At 39.9% G+C, this 18,823-nt stretch overlaps 1 protein-coding gene across 1 annotated transcript in view; it reads left to right on the forward strand.

The window, feature by feature from the left end:
* STT3B (STT3 oligosaccharyltransferase complex catalytic subunit B) overlaps nucleotides 1–18,823 on the forward strand; it is a 110,123-nt gene that overhangs the window by 80,968 nt on the left and 10,332 nt on the right. Inside the window, exons 10-14 of the mRNA XM_083188649.1 lie at nucleotides 170–381; nucleotides 8,774–8,961; nucleotides 9,155–9,326; nucleotides 14,187–14,360; nucleotides 16,017–16,130. Of these exons, the coding sequence (XP_083044775.1) occupies nucleotides 170–381; nucleotides 8,774–8,961; nucleotides 9,155–9,326; nucleotides 14,187–14,360; nucleotides 16,017–16,130 (860 nt within the window). The remainder of the gene's footprint in view (nucleotides 1–169; nucleotides 382–8,773; nucleotides 8,962–9,154; nucleotides 9,327–14,186; nucleotides 14,361–16,016; nucleotides 16,131–18,823) is intronic.

Consider the following 18,823-nt stretch of genomic DNA (forward strand, 5'->3'; position numbering starts at 1 on the left):
ATATTATGTTGACATTATTGTACAGAGTAGCCATGGTTTTAGTGAAGAATATGATTTTACAGCTTTAACGTTATTAGGTTTTATTTGGTAGCTGGATATTATACATTATTTCTGATATTTATAATTTTATCAATGAAATATTAAATGGCTGAATTTGTTTTCTCCACAGTTGCTCTGTATGCAATTAGTGCAGTTTATTTTGCCGGTGTGATGGTTCGTTTGATGTTAACCTTGACTCCGGTGGTCTGCATGCTGTCTGCAATTGCTTTCTCCAATGTCTTTGAGCATTATTTGGGCGATGATATGAAGAGAGAAAATCCACCAATAGAGGATAGTAGTGATGAAGATGACAAAAGGAATTCTGGGAATCTCTATGATAAGGTAACTTTAACTTTATTCTCTTGATTTTACTTTTTTTTTTTTTTTACCATATTAGGATGCTGCTTTCTAAAGTAAAAAACATTAACCACTGTGTTTTCAGTATGTGTACAAGTGCATTTAGTTTTTTTTTAGTTTTTTAAGGAAGTTGTGAACCTCTTATCTAGATCTCACAGTATTTAAAATACACCGCCATTGAGGTTATGTTTTCAAATATTGTTGTGCGTCTGATACACTGGATTGGGAAGATGAGGAGAATCTTGAATACCTGGGTGTGGATTAATAGATTAACAATATCTAGGTAGTCCATTAGATCGACAGTGGCAAAATGTCAGCACTGGGGATGCCAATCTCAGGATCGGCAGGATCCCGGGATTTAGGGCATTTTTGACCAGGATTTGAATCCCGGGATTGGAGGCTCCAATCCCAGGATTACGGGATCGAAATGCGCATGCGCATTTGATCCCTTTCTCCTGTGTAGCACTGAGCAGGCAGGGGAGGAGGCTGGTAACTGAGTCCGGGCAGACGTGACAGCGTGGGAACACTGTGTGGTGGCTCAGTGACTTTTAACATCACGCTGCGCTGCCTGGCAACAAGGTTGTGTGGCTGTGCAGCGTGATGTGACTGATCACATCACGCTGCGCAGCCACACACTGTTTCCCACGCCGCCGCGTCTGCCCGCACACCGAGTTACCCACCTCCTCCCTGGCCAGCCGAGTCACCTAGTCGCCTCCACCGCATGCTGCCACACAGCTCCTCCACCATGGTTAGAGGTAATATATTCGTCATTGGGCATATCAGGAGGCCAATCCCGATTTGACAGTTTTTCAATCCCGAATCCCGGGATTGAAAAACGGTCCGGGATTGGCCTCCCTGGTCAGCACAAACTATTGATTGACTGATTTATTTATTATTATTTTGTCTCAAATTTTGCATCTTCTCACCGCCATTAGTAGAAACCCACGTGGGCTTACTTATCTCTCCACGCTTTTGGCATGGTGGCTCTCTCAACAACCACATGCTACTATTTTCAATACATGTTCATGTGGATTGTTTTAAAAAAAAGCGCACAGATACAAAATTTGGGTGACAAAAACAAAATGTGTAGACCATAAGCACTGTCATCCGTTGACCTATACATTGTCGAAGTATCCTCTGGATACCCAAATACTTAGTATTTGATACAATGATTGGCATAGCAGTTGGCATTCACATTGTGTATTAATCCCAGCAGCAGAGTAGCTTGACACTTTAGCGATAGGGCTGGTTTCTTGTCAATTCCTAGGCTGCATTCTTCTGAAAGTAGTAGCTTCCAATGTGTATAGACAAGTCATGTCTACTACAACTATGGGGATAACATATGTCATTAGAATGGGTTGAAAAACAGGTGACCTGCAATAAATTAACCAGCAAAATATGCAGGTGAAAATGGGGAGATTAGCCTTTACCCCTAAAAAGGCACAATAACATTGGATTACAGTATATGTGTTTAGAAGTTTGGATTAAAACCAATCTACCGTGCGCTTATAAGCAGCTCTGGGTGCCGTACTGATTATATGAAGAACCACTTCAAAACATACAATACCAAATACAAGAGCAATAAAACAGCTCCCTGGGCGCTGGATGTAAACTTTCCTCTCTCCTTTTTCCAGGGGATTTGACCCCAAAAAAAGAGGGAGAAACACAATGGTATAATATTGCAACATAAAAGAAGTCTCTATTATCCAAAAAATATGTGCCTCGTACCAATCAGATGTGTCTACTCAGATTAGCAGACATGTGAGCTCAAATGGAGGGACTAAGTTAATCACCGAATGATCCTTCTCTTCCCTTCTCCTTTGAGTATGGTCACTCAAAATAGGGGATAGGAAAACACAATAGTGCAATACCTTTTATTTTTTTTATTTTTGAAAAAGCATAAAATTGAACAAACAGATTTCGAATCAAAAGACTCTCACCATGTGGTTTTGTCCACAAGAAATGCAGACAAAATTGCGCAAGTGTGTTAACCCAAACAGGCGTCCCTGGGTGCTGGTCCACAATGGGGGTCCTTAAAAAACGTCCTCTGCCTTCCCAAACCGACCGGTTTCGATACTGGATGTATCTTTCTCAAGGTGTGGAAGGTTAATGTGCAGTTCCTAAACCCACATTGCTTAGGGGGGTGGCTAAGCCTATTACCAGACATAGATTACCTAGCGATCTGGATCCTATATACAATTTATACAAGAGTACATAAAAGAGAGTCCGTTCCGTGTGTTGCCATGATGGCATGGTACTAAATCTTCCCGCCGTTTTTCCCGGAGCTCATCCCGGACTTTGACTTCCGGCCGCGTCTCCGGACCGGAAGTGATGCTTGCGTATCACCGCACGTACTTCCGGTTGCGGTCCACGCAGTTGTTGTTCCAGGAAGTGCGTCCCCTCGCAAATGAGTATCTTGAGGAGAGTTCCCTGTAGCAATGCTCCACCGAACGGATGTCTGTTTCTTTTGATGAAAGTCCTCGATAAAATAAGAACATCACGTAAATAAAATATAAATGAAACAAAGTTTGCATACAATTTATTATGTTAAAAGTTACTATAAGAACCATTTTGTTTCGAAATCTTTATTAAGACCTTTCGGATTAAGAGTGTTATAATTAAAAATCAAAGTCATCTCTTGTTGGGATAATTTTTTAGCTAAGTCTCCTCCTCTAATATTAGGAGTTACTTTTTTTAAAACGTAAAAACTTATTCCATTAGTATTACATTGGTGGCTTTCCTTAAAATGTGCTGAGAGCGCATGTACCTCCAACCTCTTACGGATATTACGTAAATGTTCTCCCAGCCTGACCTTAAATGGTCTGCTGGTTCTCCCTATGTAGAATTTTGAGCATGTACATTCAATAGTATAAATGATATTAGAGGAATGGCAGGTTACAAAATCTCGTATTTTAAATTTTTTGTAATTTATGCAAATTTCCTCAATTTTCATTCCAAATGTAAAACATTCCTAATACATTTGTAATGAAAATTGAGGAAATTTGCATAAATTACAAATTTAAAATACAAGATTTTGTAACCTGCCATTCCTCTAATATCATTTATACTATTGAATGTACATGCTCAAAATTCTACATAGGGAGAACCAGCAGACCATTTAAGGTCAGGCTGGGAGAACATTTACGTAATATCCTTAAGGGGTTGGAGGTACATGCGCGCTCAGCACATTTTAAGGAAAGCCACTAATGGAATAAAAAATGTTTACGTTTTAAAAAAAGTAACTCCTAATATTAGAGGAGGAGACTTAGCTAAAAAATTAGCCCAACAAGAGATGACTATGATTTTTAATTATAACACTCTTAATCCGAAAGGTCTTAATAAAGATTTCGAAACAAAATGGTTCTTATAGTAACTTTTAACATAATCAATTGTATGCAAACTTTATTTCATTTATATGTTATTCACGTGATGTTCTTATTTTATCGAGGACTTAAGTAATTTCATCAAAAGAAACAGACATCCGTTCGGTGGAGCATTACTACAGGGAACTCTCCTCAAGATACTCATTTGCGAGGGGACGCACTTCCTGGAACAACAACTGCGTGGACCGCAACCGGAAGTACGTGCGGTGACACGCAAGCATCGCTTCCGGTCCGGAGACGCGGCCGGAAGTCAAAGTCCGGGATGAGCTCCGGGAAAAATGGCGGGAAGATCTAGTACCATGCCATCATGGCAACACAGGGAACGGACTTTCTTTTATGTTTGTACTCTTGTATAAGTTGTATATAGGATCCAGATTGCTAGGTAATCTATGTCCGGTAATAGGCTTAGCCACCCCCCTAAGCCTTGTGGGTATAAATATTAGGAACTGCACATTAACCTTCCACACCTTGAGAAAGATACATCCAGTATCGAAACCGGTCGGTTTGGGAAGGCAGAGGACGTTTTCTAAGGACCCCCATTGTGGACCAGCACCCAGGGACGCCTGTTTGGGTTACACACTTGCGCAATTTTTGTCTGCATTTCTTGTGGACAAAACCACATGGTGAGAGTCTTTTGATTCGAAATCTGTTTGTTCAATTTTATGCTTTTTAAAATATAAAAAAAATAAAAGGTATTGCACTATTGTGTTTTCCTATCCCCTATTTTGAGTGACCATACTTAAAGGAGAAGGGAAGAGAAGGATCATTCGGTGATGAACGAAGTCCCTCCATTTGAGCTCACATGTCTGCTAATCTGAGTAGACACATCTGATTGGTACGAGGCACATATTTTTTGGATAATAGAGACTTCTTTTATGTTGCAATATTATACCATTGTGTTTCTCCCTCTTTTTTTGGGTCAAATCCCCTGGAAAAAGGAGAGCGGAAAGTATATGTTTAGTATATAATAGGTTGAACTCAATGTCTTTTTTTTTTCAACCATAATTACAATGTTACTACAGGTTGAGTATCCCTTATCCAAAATGCTCGGGACCAGGAGAATTTTGGATAACAGATTATTCCGTATTTCGGAATATTTTAATATTTCAATGATGTATTTTGAAGTATCTTGCATTTATGCTGTATAAACACATAATATACACACAAATATATTTTATTACCACATAAAATACACACAAATATATTTTAATTGTTCAAAAAACAAGGTTTCAAAACGTGAAACAAAATGTGTGTACTATCTCAGCACTGAATTTGAATGCCAAGCAATCATTGTCTTGCACATATATAGTGCCAGTTACATATCATGTCCCCAGTGATGCTGTTACAAATGTCCCCAGTGAGTTTTTAGCAAAAAAAAATAAAAATTTTTCACTTTCTGGAATGTCCGTATTTCGGAATAATTCGGATAACAGATATTCGGATACGGGATACTCGACCTGTATATTAAAAATAATAATAAATATTTTGGGGACTTATAGAATGCATATTGCATCCATTTAACACATTTTAAGAACACAAAAGATAAAAAGTTTTGTTGTATAAAAAATGGTTTCATAAAATTTGGAATATCTGAAAATAGGTATTAGAATATATTTGATTTTTAAGGCCACTTTCAAAATTTCTCCCACCTGAAAGCCTAAAAATACTTGTCCCACTCATAAAGTACATTAATATACCCTGAACCCCCATTCCCACCACTTTTTCACCCCAAAATTGACATCAGAAGATGACTAATTAATTAGGCACATTGACATTTTTAGTTAAGGGGGGTGGGCAAATGGTTTTAAGCCAAGTTCCAACAATTGTACCCCAAAATAAGGATTTTCCCTAACTTTTTACCTCCTCAGAGTAGAGGTGCGATTTAAAGCGGTTTGCTAAAAGACACATTTTTGCTATTTTTAAACACAAAAACAAGTTATTGCTGCTAATGATATCTGCCCTATGAGTATTAACCTAAAGACCCCCATCCACTAGGGTGAGGAATTGCATGCGGCACCCCGCTAACTCACCCAGTGGCTCTCGGGGGACAGAATCACATACAATACATTGTGTGCGTACCTTTTGCATAAAATGTATCGTATGCAATCCCAGCAGGGGGCTACGGCTGTGACGAATATTCATGGCAGCTTGTAGGATCTGCAATTGAGATGTGAGGCACACTGGAACGTGTCTCACTTCACAATTGCAGGAAATGCGTTGTGGCCCTTGATATGCGATCTGTCACAGCAATGTGGCGACATTGCATATAGTGGCCACTCTAGTGGATGGCCGCGTTTAAAGATTCACCGGTAAAAAGTAAACCTGCTGCTTATTGTTAAAGCCTATTCTAGTGCCTTACAGAGGAAGTGTCAGCAACTTTTTTTGCATTCCAGTGTAATTAAAGATACACTATCTGAGTAATCGTGATCTGCAACGTCCTAAAGAGAATTAGCTGTTAATGTATTCTTTAAAGTATGTTACAGATGTTATTTTCCTTCGGCTTTATCTCCTTTTTATTGATTCACTGTTTTTCTCTGATTAGCATTAGTAGCTGTAATAGATGTGAAGTAGCACACAATGTTTAATCTCTGCATTGTGCAACCACCTCTACAAGACGTCGGGTAATTTAGTGCAGACAATCGCAGTTCAGACTTTTTTTTTTTCTGTTCTTACTTTAATTACTCAACAAAATGAAGCTACTTGGCTAGGCAGTGGGTGAAGGCATAACAGTTTGATTATACAATTATCATTATGAATGTCAGATTATTTTCCATGCTGGTTGCCACTCAGCAGGGTGAATGCTAGATTGCCTGCTGCTATATAAGTGTTACATTATGAAGACTAGTCTGCAGAGAGGCCTCCTGGGAATTACCGCTGCCTTTGTTTGGAAAGAGCTACAGCACCTCTGATTTTCAGTTAACCGCTTTGCTTCTGGAACGACACAATAAGTAGCTGACCTGGTTACCAGCTATTTTGTTTAGTTTGCATTATTTTATTATATAAAAAAAGTGACCCTGTCACTAGGGATAATGTAACACATACTCTAAATTATAAGGCACCAATTCAATTAGACGTCTCTTGCCAGCGGCTTGCACCGTGCATATAAGCTAAATTGCAGTAGGCGGGTGTCTGCTCGCACTTCCACAGGCTGTGCCAAAAATCAGCGCCTCAGAATTTCGCAATGACACTGAAGGCTATTTCAGCAGCACTCTCTGGTAATGAAATTGCTCCCTTTGAATACTTGATGTCCACAAGGAGCTCAGAGACCTTAAAACACACTAGTGTAGGTAGTGGTACAAAAAATCCAATGTTACAGTATATATTGGGGTATATTCAATGACTTTTGCAAGCTGTGACGGCGAGCAGTGCTGACTACTCGCTTTCACAGTTTGCAGGGTCAGTATTCAACGGACTACCTGCACTCGCCATTTCCCCCTCGCTAGGTTTTTGTAGTGAAGGGGAAACGGCGAGTGCGGATGCTAAAACAGCGAGGCTTGTGGCTTAATGCAGCCGGCTCCCTTTATCAGCCTTGAGCCTCGCTGTTTGGGGGAATCCTTGCCGTCCTATGACAGCAAGGATTCCCCGGGACATAGAATAGGATGAGTGGCCGGGGGTTAATCGGCAAGGATTGCTTGTTTTCGGCGATCCCTGGCGTTTAACCCCCCCCTCGCCGGCCACATTGAATACGGCCCACTGGTGTAGGTAGTTGTGCAAAAAATCCAATGTTGCAGTATATATAGTTAGTTATGATCTATTTCTCATGTTAAGTCATCAACAGAATAGTTCAACATGAAGACTCCATGATCCAGATTGGGCGCACATCAAATATTTTCCTAATGGCACCGATCTTAAACCGTGACCTGATGTTAGCTGGTGTGTTGACCATTGTTACTCTGTAATCTGGATACACAATGAACACAACCAGACGATATATTGCACTCGCCAGCCATATAAATATATAAAATACAAACAATACCTACAGTCTATATTACAGCAAGCACTCCTAGTTCTACAGCTTCAGAGTGTGCTACGTATGGTAGCCACATGCCGAGAGTCATTAGCGGTGGTTCCTGACATATGCACTCTTATTTTCTGGTAATTGTAAGAATACGAATTAAAGAAAAGTATTTACTGCATAGAATTTGCCCATTATTAAGTGTAATTAGGACCTCATACCCACTATCATTGATTACACGTATGACTATACACACTAATAAATACTGTGACACTTTTACTGACATTGTGGTAGTATTCCAGTTTTTGGAACTTTTGTGCTTTCTAGTGCTTTGACCATGAATAAATAATAAATGCATGTAAAATTTTGTGTTTGATATGCTGCGATTTATGAATTTAACAATAACAGTTCTGGAACGCACTTTTTATCATCTTATTTCATGCAGTATGCATACATAGCCATACACACGATCTAGTAATGTAATAGAATTGTCAATGTCTGCTTTGATTTAAAAAAAAAAAATACAGAAAAAAAAAAAAGGCTATATAAATAATTATGTCCAAAATAGACCAGCTTTATTCTGTGTGTAAGCAAGCAAAATGGAGAATTTACCAGCAGCTGAGCAAACCTTTAGAAACCGCTGTCACGCCTCCCTAGCCATTAGTGCCGTGCACAGGTTGGGGTGGGAGAGGTCCATTAGCCACCTAAAGATGATGGCCCATAACAATGGCAGGTCAGATGCTGCATTAAGTATAAATCAATAGCTCTGCTATGTATTAATGTGTGTTAGATTGTACATTCTTCTTCAAAGCTAAGTGTTGAATATAATGAAGCACTGAGTAATTGTGGTTTATAGGAAGGTTTACAGCCTACTGCTTTTGTAAAGCCACAGACTGCATTATTTGAGCTCATTTAAATCATCTTAGAGGAAATCAAAATGTTTGTGACCTTAAAGGATGTTTTAATGTTTTGGTAATTATTGGTAAATCTTCAGATTGTGTGTCTACCGCTGTAGCTAACTCTGTCTGTGTCCATGCAGGCTGGAAAAGTAAGGAAGCATGTGTCCGAACAGGAGAAGACCGAGGAAGGCCTTGGGCCCAACATAAAGAGTATCGTCACCATGTTGATGCTAATGCTATTAATGATGTTTGCTGTCCACTGTACTTGGGTAACTAGCAATGCCTACTCCAGTCCAAGTGTTGTACTAGCGTCATACAATCATGATGGGTAAGTACTTTAGGACCATTGCTTTATTCCATCAGATGTGATTTTTGGCAATAGAACTACCTTTCTTCTGTGTCTCCTCCCAATATTATTGCTTTTACTTCAGTCCAAACTGGTTTATTTTTCTGTGAAAGGGAACTAAATGAGCATTAATTCAGTGAAAAGCTTTTTGACATCATCATTGTTATTATTTCAGAACAAGAAACATCTTGGATGACTTCAGAGAAGCATACTATTGGCTAAGACAAAATACTGATGAACATGCCCGTGTGATGTCCTGGTGGGATTATGGCTACCAAATAGCAGGAATGGCTAATCGAACGACGTTGGTAGATAACAATACTTGGAACAATAGTCATATAGCATTGGTAAGACTGGAACAAGTTAGACTACCATTCACTAGAACAGAACAAATGTTCCTTTAAACAGTAATGTGCTTTATCCCTGCTTTTCTCAATGTACTGTACACCTCTTCTCTTGCTGAGATAGCTTTGTACAGTGCTGCCATCCATAGCAAACTCGCCACTGAGATAGCTTTGTACATTGCTGCCATCCATAGCAAACTCTCCACTGAGAAAGCTTTGTACAGTACTGCCATCCATAGCAACTCTCCACTGAGATAACTTTGTATAGTGCTGCTATCCATGGCAAACTCTCCACTGAGATAGCTCTGTACAGTGCTGCCATCCATAGCAAACTTTTCACTGAGATAGTTCTGTACAGTGCTGCCATCCATAGCAATTTCTCCACTGAGATAGCTTTGTACAGTGCTGCCATCCACAGCAAACTCTCCACTGAGATAGCTCTGTACAGTGCTGCCATCCATAGCAAACTCTCCACTGAGATAGCTTTGTACAGTGCTGCCATCCATAGCAATTTCTCCACTGAGATAGCTTTGTACAGTGCTGCCATCCATAGCAATTTCTCCACTGAGATAGCTTTGTACAGTGCTGCCATCCACAGCAAACTCTCCACTGAGATAGCTCTGTACAGTGCTGCCATCCATGTCAATTTCTCCACTGATAGCTTTGTACAGTGCTGCCATCCATAGCAAACTCTCCACTGAGATAGCTCTGTACAGTGCTGCCATCCATAGCAAACTCTCCACTGAGATAGCTCTGTACAGTGCTGCCATCCATAGCAATTTCTCCACTGATAGCTTTGTACAGTGCTGCCATCCACAGCAAACTCTCCACTGATATAGCTTTGTACAGTGCTGCCATCCATAGCAATTTCTCCACTGAGATAGCTTTGTACATTGCTGCCATCCACAGCAAACTCTCCACTGAGATGACTTTGTACAGTGCTGCCATCCATGGCAAACTCTCCACTGAGATATCTGTGTACATTGCTGCCATCCATGGCAAACTCTCCACTGAAATAGTTCTGTACAGTGCTGCCATCCATGGCAATTTCTCCACTGATAGCTTTGTACAGTGCTGCCATCCATAGCAAACTCTCCACTGAGATAGCTTTGTACAGTTCACAGGTTGTGGTTTAGGATAAAGAATATATATTTTTTAGGAAACTTATTTTAAGAATTTGAATAATGTTAGTATTGTCTAGTCCAATAGCTAATGTAAATTGTACATTTTACATTTGTCTGTATTGCACAAAATTAAGTGTGGCCAACCTGTGGATGTCCAGGTGTTGTAAAACTGCACATCCCACCTTTTCTTAGATAAAGTACAAAAGTACTTAGATACAGCTTTAGCTTTGCCCGAATAAAATTGTGGCCGGGGGCATGTTTGGACTTGTGATTTCACAACCTCTTTCACGAACTACAGGTTGGCAAAGGCTGCACTTGATCAAACCAATATGGCTGGTGATGGGAGGAGACCTTATTTGAGCACCAGTGATGCGGGCTCTTAACATCTAAATCCATGTGACATTTGGCCAGAGGTGGATTGTTGCTTTGTAAATGTCCACCTAGACTTAGCAGAACTGGTTTTAAAGCTGGCAGTACAAATTGTATTATCTGTGTTTATGTAATCATTGTGGTCTATACAATGTTTAGCTGCTTGGTAAGTAGAGCATTGCTCTAATGTATAATGCAGACGTAGTGTTTTGTTCCGTGTTGCAGCAGCTTGAGAGAGCAATCGCTATGCTAAGCAGAGAAGTTTTGAATACCTATACTGAATTATAGCAGAATATATGTTGTTTCAAGGAGATTATGTAAGACTAAAAGTTTGTCCTCTACACAAAGTTTAGATGGTTATTTTGTATATTGATCCAATATTAATAAGAATACATAAAGTTGTTCCAACATGCGCAGTGGGAGCCCACTATTGGAGCAATGGGAGAGACCAATTGGTGAGGCTAGCAGACCACTTTGCACTAGGAACGTGCCGCGGTTAGTATTACAGAGTTTTACAGAACAGCAAGGGGACAGAGGCAGTGTAGAATAAATCCTTATGCAGGTTGTAATTGTCATTGATATTCTAATACGACTGTGCTGGATAGCGCCTGTTAGTGTAGCTCACAGTAAAAACAGGTTATAATTAGATTTTACAGTGCACTATATAGTGTTCATTCTAGCACTAGCCATCCTTGAAAACCCATGCAGTTCCTCTTCCCTGCCTGGGGTGTCGCGGTCTGCTGTGGTGCTTCTAGCACAGTGTGGTCTGTATATCAGCACTGATATGCAAACCAGACCTGTGCTAGAAACACCACAGCGATACCCCAGGCAGGGAACAGAAACTGCATGGGTTTTCAAAGATAGCTGGTGCTAGAATGAACGCTATCTATATAAGTGCATGTGACAGGAAATCAGCTTGAGTTTATATACAAATTGATACCAGGCAGCAGCCATGGCAGTTTTCCACATGCAAGTTCCATTGTGCGTACTTGGTGACTTTTTACTTGTATAAAACTAATTCCTGAGATGAGCCAGGTTACTGTAGCGGCCAAGAGAATGAAGTTGATGAATGTAAAGAGGTGTACACGGGACTCAAGGGTAGATTTATTAAGCTTGGTGAAGTGATAGTGTCATGTTTTTATCACCGGCCAATCAGTTGCTACCTGTCATTTTTCAAACCAATCCTATAACTTCACAGATAGGAGCTGATTGGCCGGTGATAAAAACTAGACAATCTGCCCCTCAGTCCGGGCAATTTGGACTGAGCCCCATTTGTAATAAAGATTACACCGCTTCTACATCCTGCTTTTCACAGCTGTGGCTAAATACACAGTGCATGCAGCGTCTAGTGTAAATATTCTTGCTTGTGCTGTCTATTTGGCTGGGCGATCGAGACGCTGCAGTTATTTCAAAGCAATGTTAACCTTTTTATTCTATCTGGGTTTCAGTAAGAATAATCAGATTATTGTACTGTTTCATTAAGAGGTGTACACAGGGTGAGATTTTGGAAGTTGATTTTGACTAGATAGTCAAACTCTCCTAGAAGGTTGGCCAAGATCACCAAATTTTTCTTCTGCTTAGATACCGACGCAAAATCAGTATCTCCTAGCATGGATAGCCTGTGTAGGCAAGGCATAAAACTTGAGGGTGTTTGTAAAAAAACAAAAACCTTTCATCTTGATAGACTTATAAAGCACAGTAATAGATGGTTCTAGAGCATGAAAGAGACATTTCCTGCCTGTTTCATTACCACGACAAACAAGTATGAGTCATGCTCAATAGACATAAATAGCTTAATAGCTTTTTTTCTTCTAATGATCCTCTAGCTGGCTTTCTGTTGCTTCTCTGTTCTTTTTGTTACAAATATTGATTGTGTATACGTTCTCGCTTAGTTTCTCTATTTCAGTCATGAAAGACTAGAATAGAATTATAGGCCCACTGCAAATATTCCTTTATTCTTTTATTAAATCCCTTTAAAGATGCTTGAGTATCTTGCAATAAGTGCATGTTTTATAATATAATATTTTATTTCATATTTATACAGGCGTTTTACAATGGTGTTTTATTAATCGTTTGAGGGTTCTTATTCGTTTTTTTTTTTTATTTATAGGATGCACTGTACCATTGGGGCTAAACAGTTATAAAACAAGACTATAGGAAACAGAAAGGAGCTGTGCCACAGATTGCTTATTGCTCCAACTAGACTGTTACAGGCAAAAAAGGGTTTAGTGACTCTGGGGTAGATGTATGAAGCAGTGATAAGGAAGGAGAAATGAGTGGCTCATGGCAACCAATCAGCTGCTCTGTATAATTTTATATTATGCAAATTACAGATGTTACTTCAGTGCTGATTGGTTGACATGGGCCACTTATCCTTTATCTCACTTCTCTTCCCTTATCACTGCTTCATACATCTACCCCATTGTATCATGCAGCTACACGTCTTGTCTTTTGATCATTAGACTGTTGGCGGTTAGAGCTGTTGGATAGATTATTAGCTCCGTTTTTGAAAGCTTGAGTATTAACGTGACCAGTTGAAGGGAGTTAAGGTGCCCATACAGGGTACAATTATTGTATACAATATGGACTAGATTGCATCGCATATGTTTTGCAATGAGATGAGATCTAGTACAAAAAGTATATGCAGCACATACTTTTTGAGCTGTGCGATGTGTGTGACATGAGCACGGATCTAATCACACCTAACATTTGTACCGTCTATGGGCATCTTTAGTCACTTTGTTGAGACTGTTAGGGCCAATAGGTTGTGTGAGGTGAATATAGGCAAGCCTCTCTAGAAGTTTCCAGACACATGGCTGCTAACAATTGTAGCAGGTTACTTATCTAGTTACCAATCCATCAAAATGACAGAACAACATAACCGTAATGCCGCCGGCTGTGCGCACCTAAACGCAGCAGCACTTTAATTGCTCAGTTGGGCGCAATCTAGTTGCCACCAGCATACAAAACACTTGAGTTCCACCCATAGAGGTGAGGAGTAGCATTAGTCTTTTTTATTTTATTGACCGAACACTCATATTCTTTCATAATAACTAGTTTGTAGGGAGAGCTTAGAGGCTAAGAGCAATATGTAATATCCTGTGGAGTGGAGGTAGCTTGGGGATTTCTGGGAGTCTGTATTATTAAAGCGGCAATCATTTCTAATGCTTTCTCTGGACGGTCCAACATTTCACTCTTTAATTTTTCTTCTGGCTTTTTTTTCTTATAAATGTTAGTCATGGTAAATAGACTTAAATGGTTTGGAGGTTTTCTTTCTATCAGCTTCCTTGCTGTTTTTTGCTCTATTTTTCTAACGAATGCTGACTGTCATATAATAAAAATAGTTTCTTTTTCTTTTCTTTTTTTTCAGGTGGGAAAAGCAATGTCTTCAAATGAATCAGCCGCTTATGAAATAATGAGGAGCTTGGATGTTGACTATGTATTGATTATTTTTGGAGGTGTAATTGGCTACTCTGGTGATGATATCAATAAATTTCTCTGGATGGTTAGGATAGCAGAAGGAGAGCATCCTAAAGATATCCGGGTAAGAAAATATTCACTGTGTATTTATTTATCAGTTTCTTATATATCGCACACATATTCCACAGCGCTGTACAGAGAATATTTGAACATTCACATCAGTCCCTGCCCCAGTGGAGTTTACAACTGTATTCCCTACCACATGTACATGCACACACAGACATTCTAGGGTTAATTTTGTTAGGAGCCAATTAACCTACCAGTATATTTTTGGATTGTGGGAGGAAACCCATGCAAGTACAGGGTGAATATACAAACTCAGCACATTTAGGGCCATGGTGTGCATTGAACCCATGACCTCCTTGCTGTGAGGCACTTCCTGGATATAGAAGAGTGGAATTCCAACTTTTTGCAAATTGCAAAGCTTTTAGACCTCTGTTGTCCTTGTATGATGTGTTGAGCCTCTGGGGTAAATTCTATGATCTTTTATCTTCTAGGACGTGCTAAATAAGTAGAATCTGGTTGCTATGGGCAACATCTTCAGTAGAATATCTTAGTAAATTTACCCCTCTGTATCAGCATTATTTTTTTTTTGCTTTTGGGCCACACATGGAGATTTGTATAACTTATTCCATTTGACACCCCAATGAAGACTCGGTAACCCATAGCTAGCTACCTTTTAAATCCGTAAATTCTAGTGCAGTTTTTTTACTATGGGTTCCATCTCTCACATGTATGCTATATATAAAGATGATCAGTGCTAATAATTTACTTTGTCATGCAATGACAGTTGGTATGACCTCTGACCCCTCCCACTGATGCCAGTGATGCTACTACCAGAGAGTAACCTCACTGCATAACACACTACTACAGTCTAAGGGGGGGGGGGTACTCAATGCTGTGGGCGAGCGGCGACCGTGAGCAAAGCTTCCTGCTTGCTGTCACCACTCACCCTGTCAGTATTCAACACAGCCCCCTCATACACCAATTCCCCCTCGCTCCATTTTTTGAGCGATGGGGAATTGGCGTATGCGGCTCCAGAAGCAGCGAGACTCACGGCTAAATACAGTGAGTTTTCTGCATTAGCCGTGGGTCTCGCTGTTTTGGGGAATTCTCGCCGTCCTGTGACGGCGAGGATTTCCCCAGAACATTGAACAGAGCGAGCGGCCGGCGCGGGGGTTAAACAGCGAGGATCGCTGGTTTTCTGCAATCCTCGCAGTTTAACCCCCTCGCCGGCCGCATTGAATACCTGCCTAAGACTTCTCTGATTCCCCCATACTTACTCTCCACATGCCAAATCATGATGAATATAAACAAACATGAAAAACAACCAGTGACATTAGCCACAACCAAAAATATATAACCGGATAGAAGAAAGGAAAAAGACACAGATGTAAAGGCCACATGCAGAGAGCGAGGATATCCCAAAAAAAGTATAAGAAAAAAGAATGCAATGCTAATTATACTCTGCATAGTATGATGAAATACTTATGGGAGAAATTGACCTATGGAAGTATGAGAGAGAGTAAGATTTTAAGAATGGGGTAGCACTGATAAGATGGCCGAAAAGAGGAAATAATCCCAACAAACATCAGCGACAATTTTTTTTTGTTTGTTTTTGATTAATTTAATATCTTGTAATCTTCCATTATTTTGTCTTGGTCAATGTCATCTTGTGTTAGTTCCATCAACCATAAATCTACACTTTTCTTTCTTGTAGGAAAGTGATTATTTCACTCCACAAGGAGAATTTCGAGTTGACAAGGCGGGCTCTCCAACATTGCTCAACTGCCTCATGTATAAAATGTCATATTATCGATTTGGTGAAATGCAGGTAAATTGGAGTGTTTCTTTGTAATAATGAGCCTCACAGGAGCAGTGGTTGCTGGTTTAGTAAGGGTATTTTGCTCATTTTTATTGTTCAACATAAAAAAAACCTACAAAGTTGGTTTATACAGTATAAAATTGTAACTAATCATTTAGAAATTTGTGTAATTTAACATTATGACCACTTTCTATATTTAAGAGGCTATAGAGCTGGTAGTTTGGTGTATTGTTTATACACATCACGGTCACCTCCTTAGCTGCTTTTTGCAGCATTTAATTTAAGGCAAATTGTGTTTTTTAATTTTAGTGACATTCCAAGGTAAGTACATTTTAAACAAAAAAATACTTTGCGGTTTCTAAAATGCTAGCGTCTATGTCATTGCCTTACTCACTGGCCAATAAAGCAACATTTCACACCGCATTTCATGCTTTTACTGAGTAAAGTCAAATCAGTGACTTGAAGGTATTCAATGTTGGCCGCTATTTCCGACAGGGGAGTTCAATGCTGCTGTTTCTGACCACATTGAAGGCGGATTTTGGGAGGGAAAATATCGCAATTAATTTAAACATTTAAAACAGACTGAATGGCAAAGGGTTAAAACAAGTCAGATCTGTTTTGTCAGAAACGGCCATGTATTGTCAAATTCACAGCCGTTTCTTGACAATCTGTGGCCTTTTTTGCCACTCGACAGGCAGAAAATTGAATTCCACCTTTCAAGCAGAGCGAAAACGGCACAGGATTCTGACTGTCGGGACGTTCCGACAGTCGCAATCCCAGATTGAATACCAAGCTCGGTCATGCTACATAAATGAAGATTCCAGTCATTGAGTCGGTCTTCAGTATTTTCTGCATATTCGGATTCTGCGATATCCGTTCTACCTTCTGTCACTGTGTTATTTTCTAATACTACCAAATATTGGATTTGTGTAGCTAAATTTGTGCGGTATTCTTATTGCAAACCATATGACAATGTGCATGTCAGGTGTAGAAGATGCTGCTCTAACACTTTCCCTTAAATTATCCTGTACCCGCATATTGGGATTAGCTGTGTTTCTGTGGGAAGTTGGTCATACAGGTCATAAATGCAAATCTGTTGTAGTCTATTACAAAGCCTTTATTGTGCAGTAAATTGCATGTTCTTATTCAAGGGGAAGAGAAACAAACCTTTAAGGGCAGGGAAAGCGCCACATTGACAGTTGTTCATGCCTTATTTAGGAAATGAATGCTATTAACTTTATAGCCTATTTCATTCTAGAATTGTAATCTTTATAGCCCAGCCCAATGGTGGATGACACAAACTGTGCTTGTGAATAGCCAATAATGTTGGTAACACTGACGTGGCTTGTAAATTTTAAGAAAATGAAGCTTTTCATTGGGATTAATAATTCGTGGTGAATTTGGTAACTACTATATGCAACGTTGAGCTGTATTGTTTGTGTTCATCGTTAATTCATCATTACAATGTACAAACTTAACTGTTGTGATCCTTGTGTAAGTGTAACAGGTTGCAAGCAAGCGTCAGATTAATCTGCCAGCGCACGGATAGATTTCATTTGTTGGGCATGAAGGCTAAAAGGCAGTCTGGCATATTGTCACCTAATATATGGCCAGAACTGACTGTTATTCTGCTAGTGACGACACACGTTTGCCAATTGGGGACACAGACACTGGCTTATAGTTTATCAACAGGCAGCCTACTATATCAGATTATCTCATTTTATATACATTGTATTTAGGGTGGCCAATCTTTTCGCTCCAAAATCACTGGGATTTCCATCCTGGGATTGGAGCTTCCAATTCTGAGATTAGACTGCGCATGCGCAGTCTAATGCCATGCAGCGTCTGAGCACTCATACAGACACTGCCCAGCTGTTCCCGACCCAGCATGCAGCACTGCGTAGCGTGACATGATGTCAGAGGTCACGATGTGCTGGTCAGACCCGCTGCTGCCAGCTCAGTGTTGAACCTCTGGACCGCTCCCAGGCTGCATCGCCTACCCTGCTTCCTGGCCGCACCGCCCGCCAGCCAACCATGAAGGTAATTGGGGTTGGGGGTCATGGGCTTTTTTTTTATTTTTTATAGGCAGAATTTAGCATTTTTTCAATGCCGAATCCGGGGATTGAAAATTGCCCCGCGATCGGCATCCCTAATTGTATTCCCAGAGGTGGGTGGATGAGTTCATATAGCAAATTGAAGTAATCAGACATAAAAGCACAAATTAGATCTTTAAATTTAAATCAAAGTAAAGGGGAAAAAAGGTGTCTTTATCAGGCAGTCTTAATTCTGATACCACAGAGCCTTTATCAGTATATTATATGTACTGTTGAACAACAATTGGATTCATCTGCATTAGTCTTCATTTCTAGTCCTTATTTGTCCTATCTGTGTTAAGCTGGCCATACATCAGAAAGATCGATCTTAAGATCGATTGCGCTCATGATTGTGTACAATTTCCCTTGAAATCCCCGGCAGTCCTTGGTGGTTTTTGGACACAATCTACTCACAATCCATCTTACAATCAGTCATACAATCCATCTGCTGTATGATTGTGTATGCAAGATGTGCACACAATCTGCATACAATCCATCTTACAATCAATTGAGATTGTATGATTGGGTACAATATCTTTCTGATGTATGGCCACCTTTAGATGTACATCAGAGTTACAGGTGTGTCTAGCTACTACAGCCTTGCAGCTT

The sequence above is a fragment of the Crinia signifera genome, chromosome 5 (genome assembly GCF_055691185.1).
Source record: "Crinia signifera chromosome 5, ASM5569118v1, whole genome shotgun sequence".
Lineage (NCBI taxonomy): Eukaryota > Metazoa > Chordata > Amphibia > Anura > Myobatrachidae > Crinia > Crinia signifera.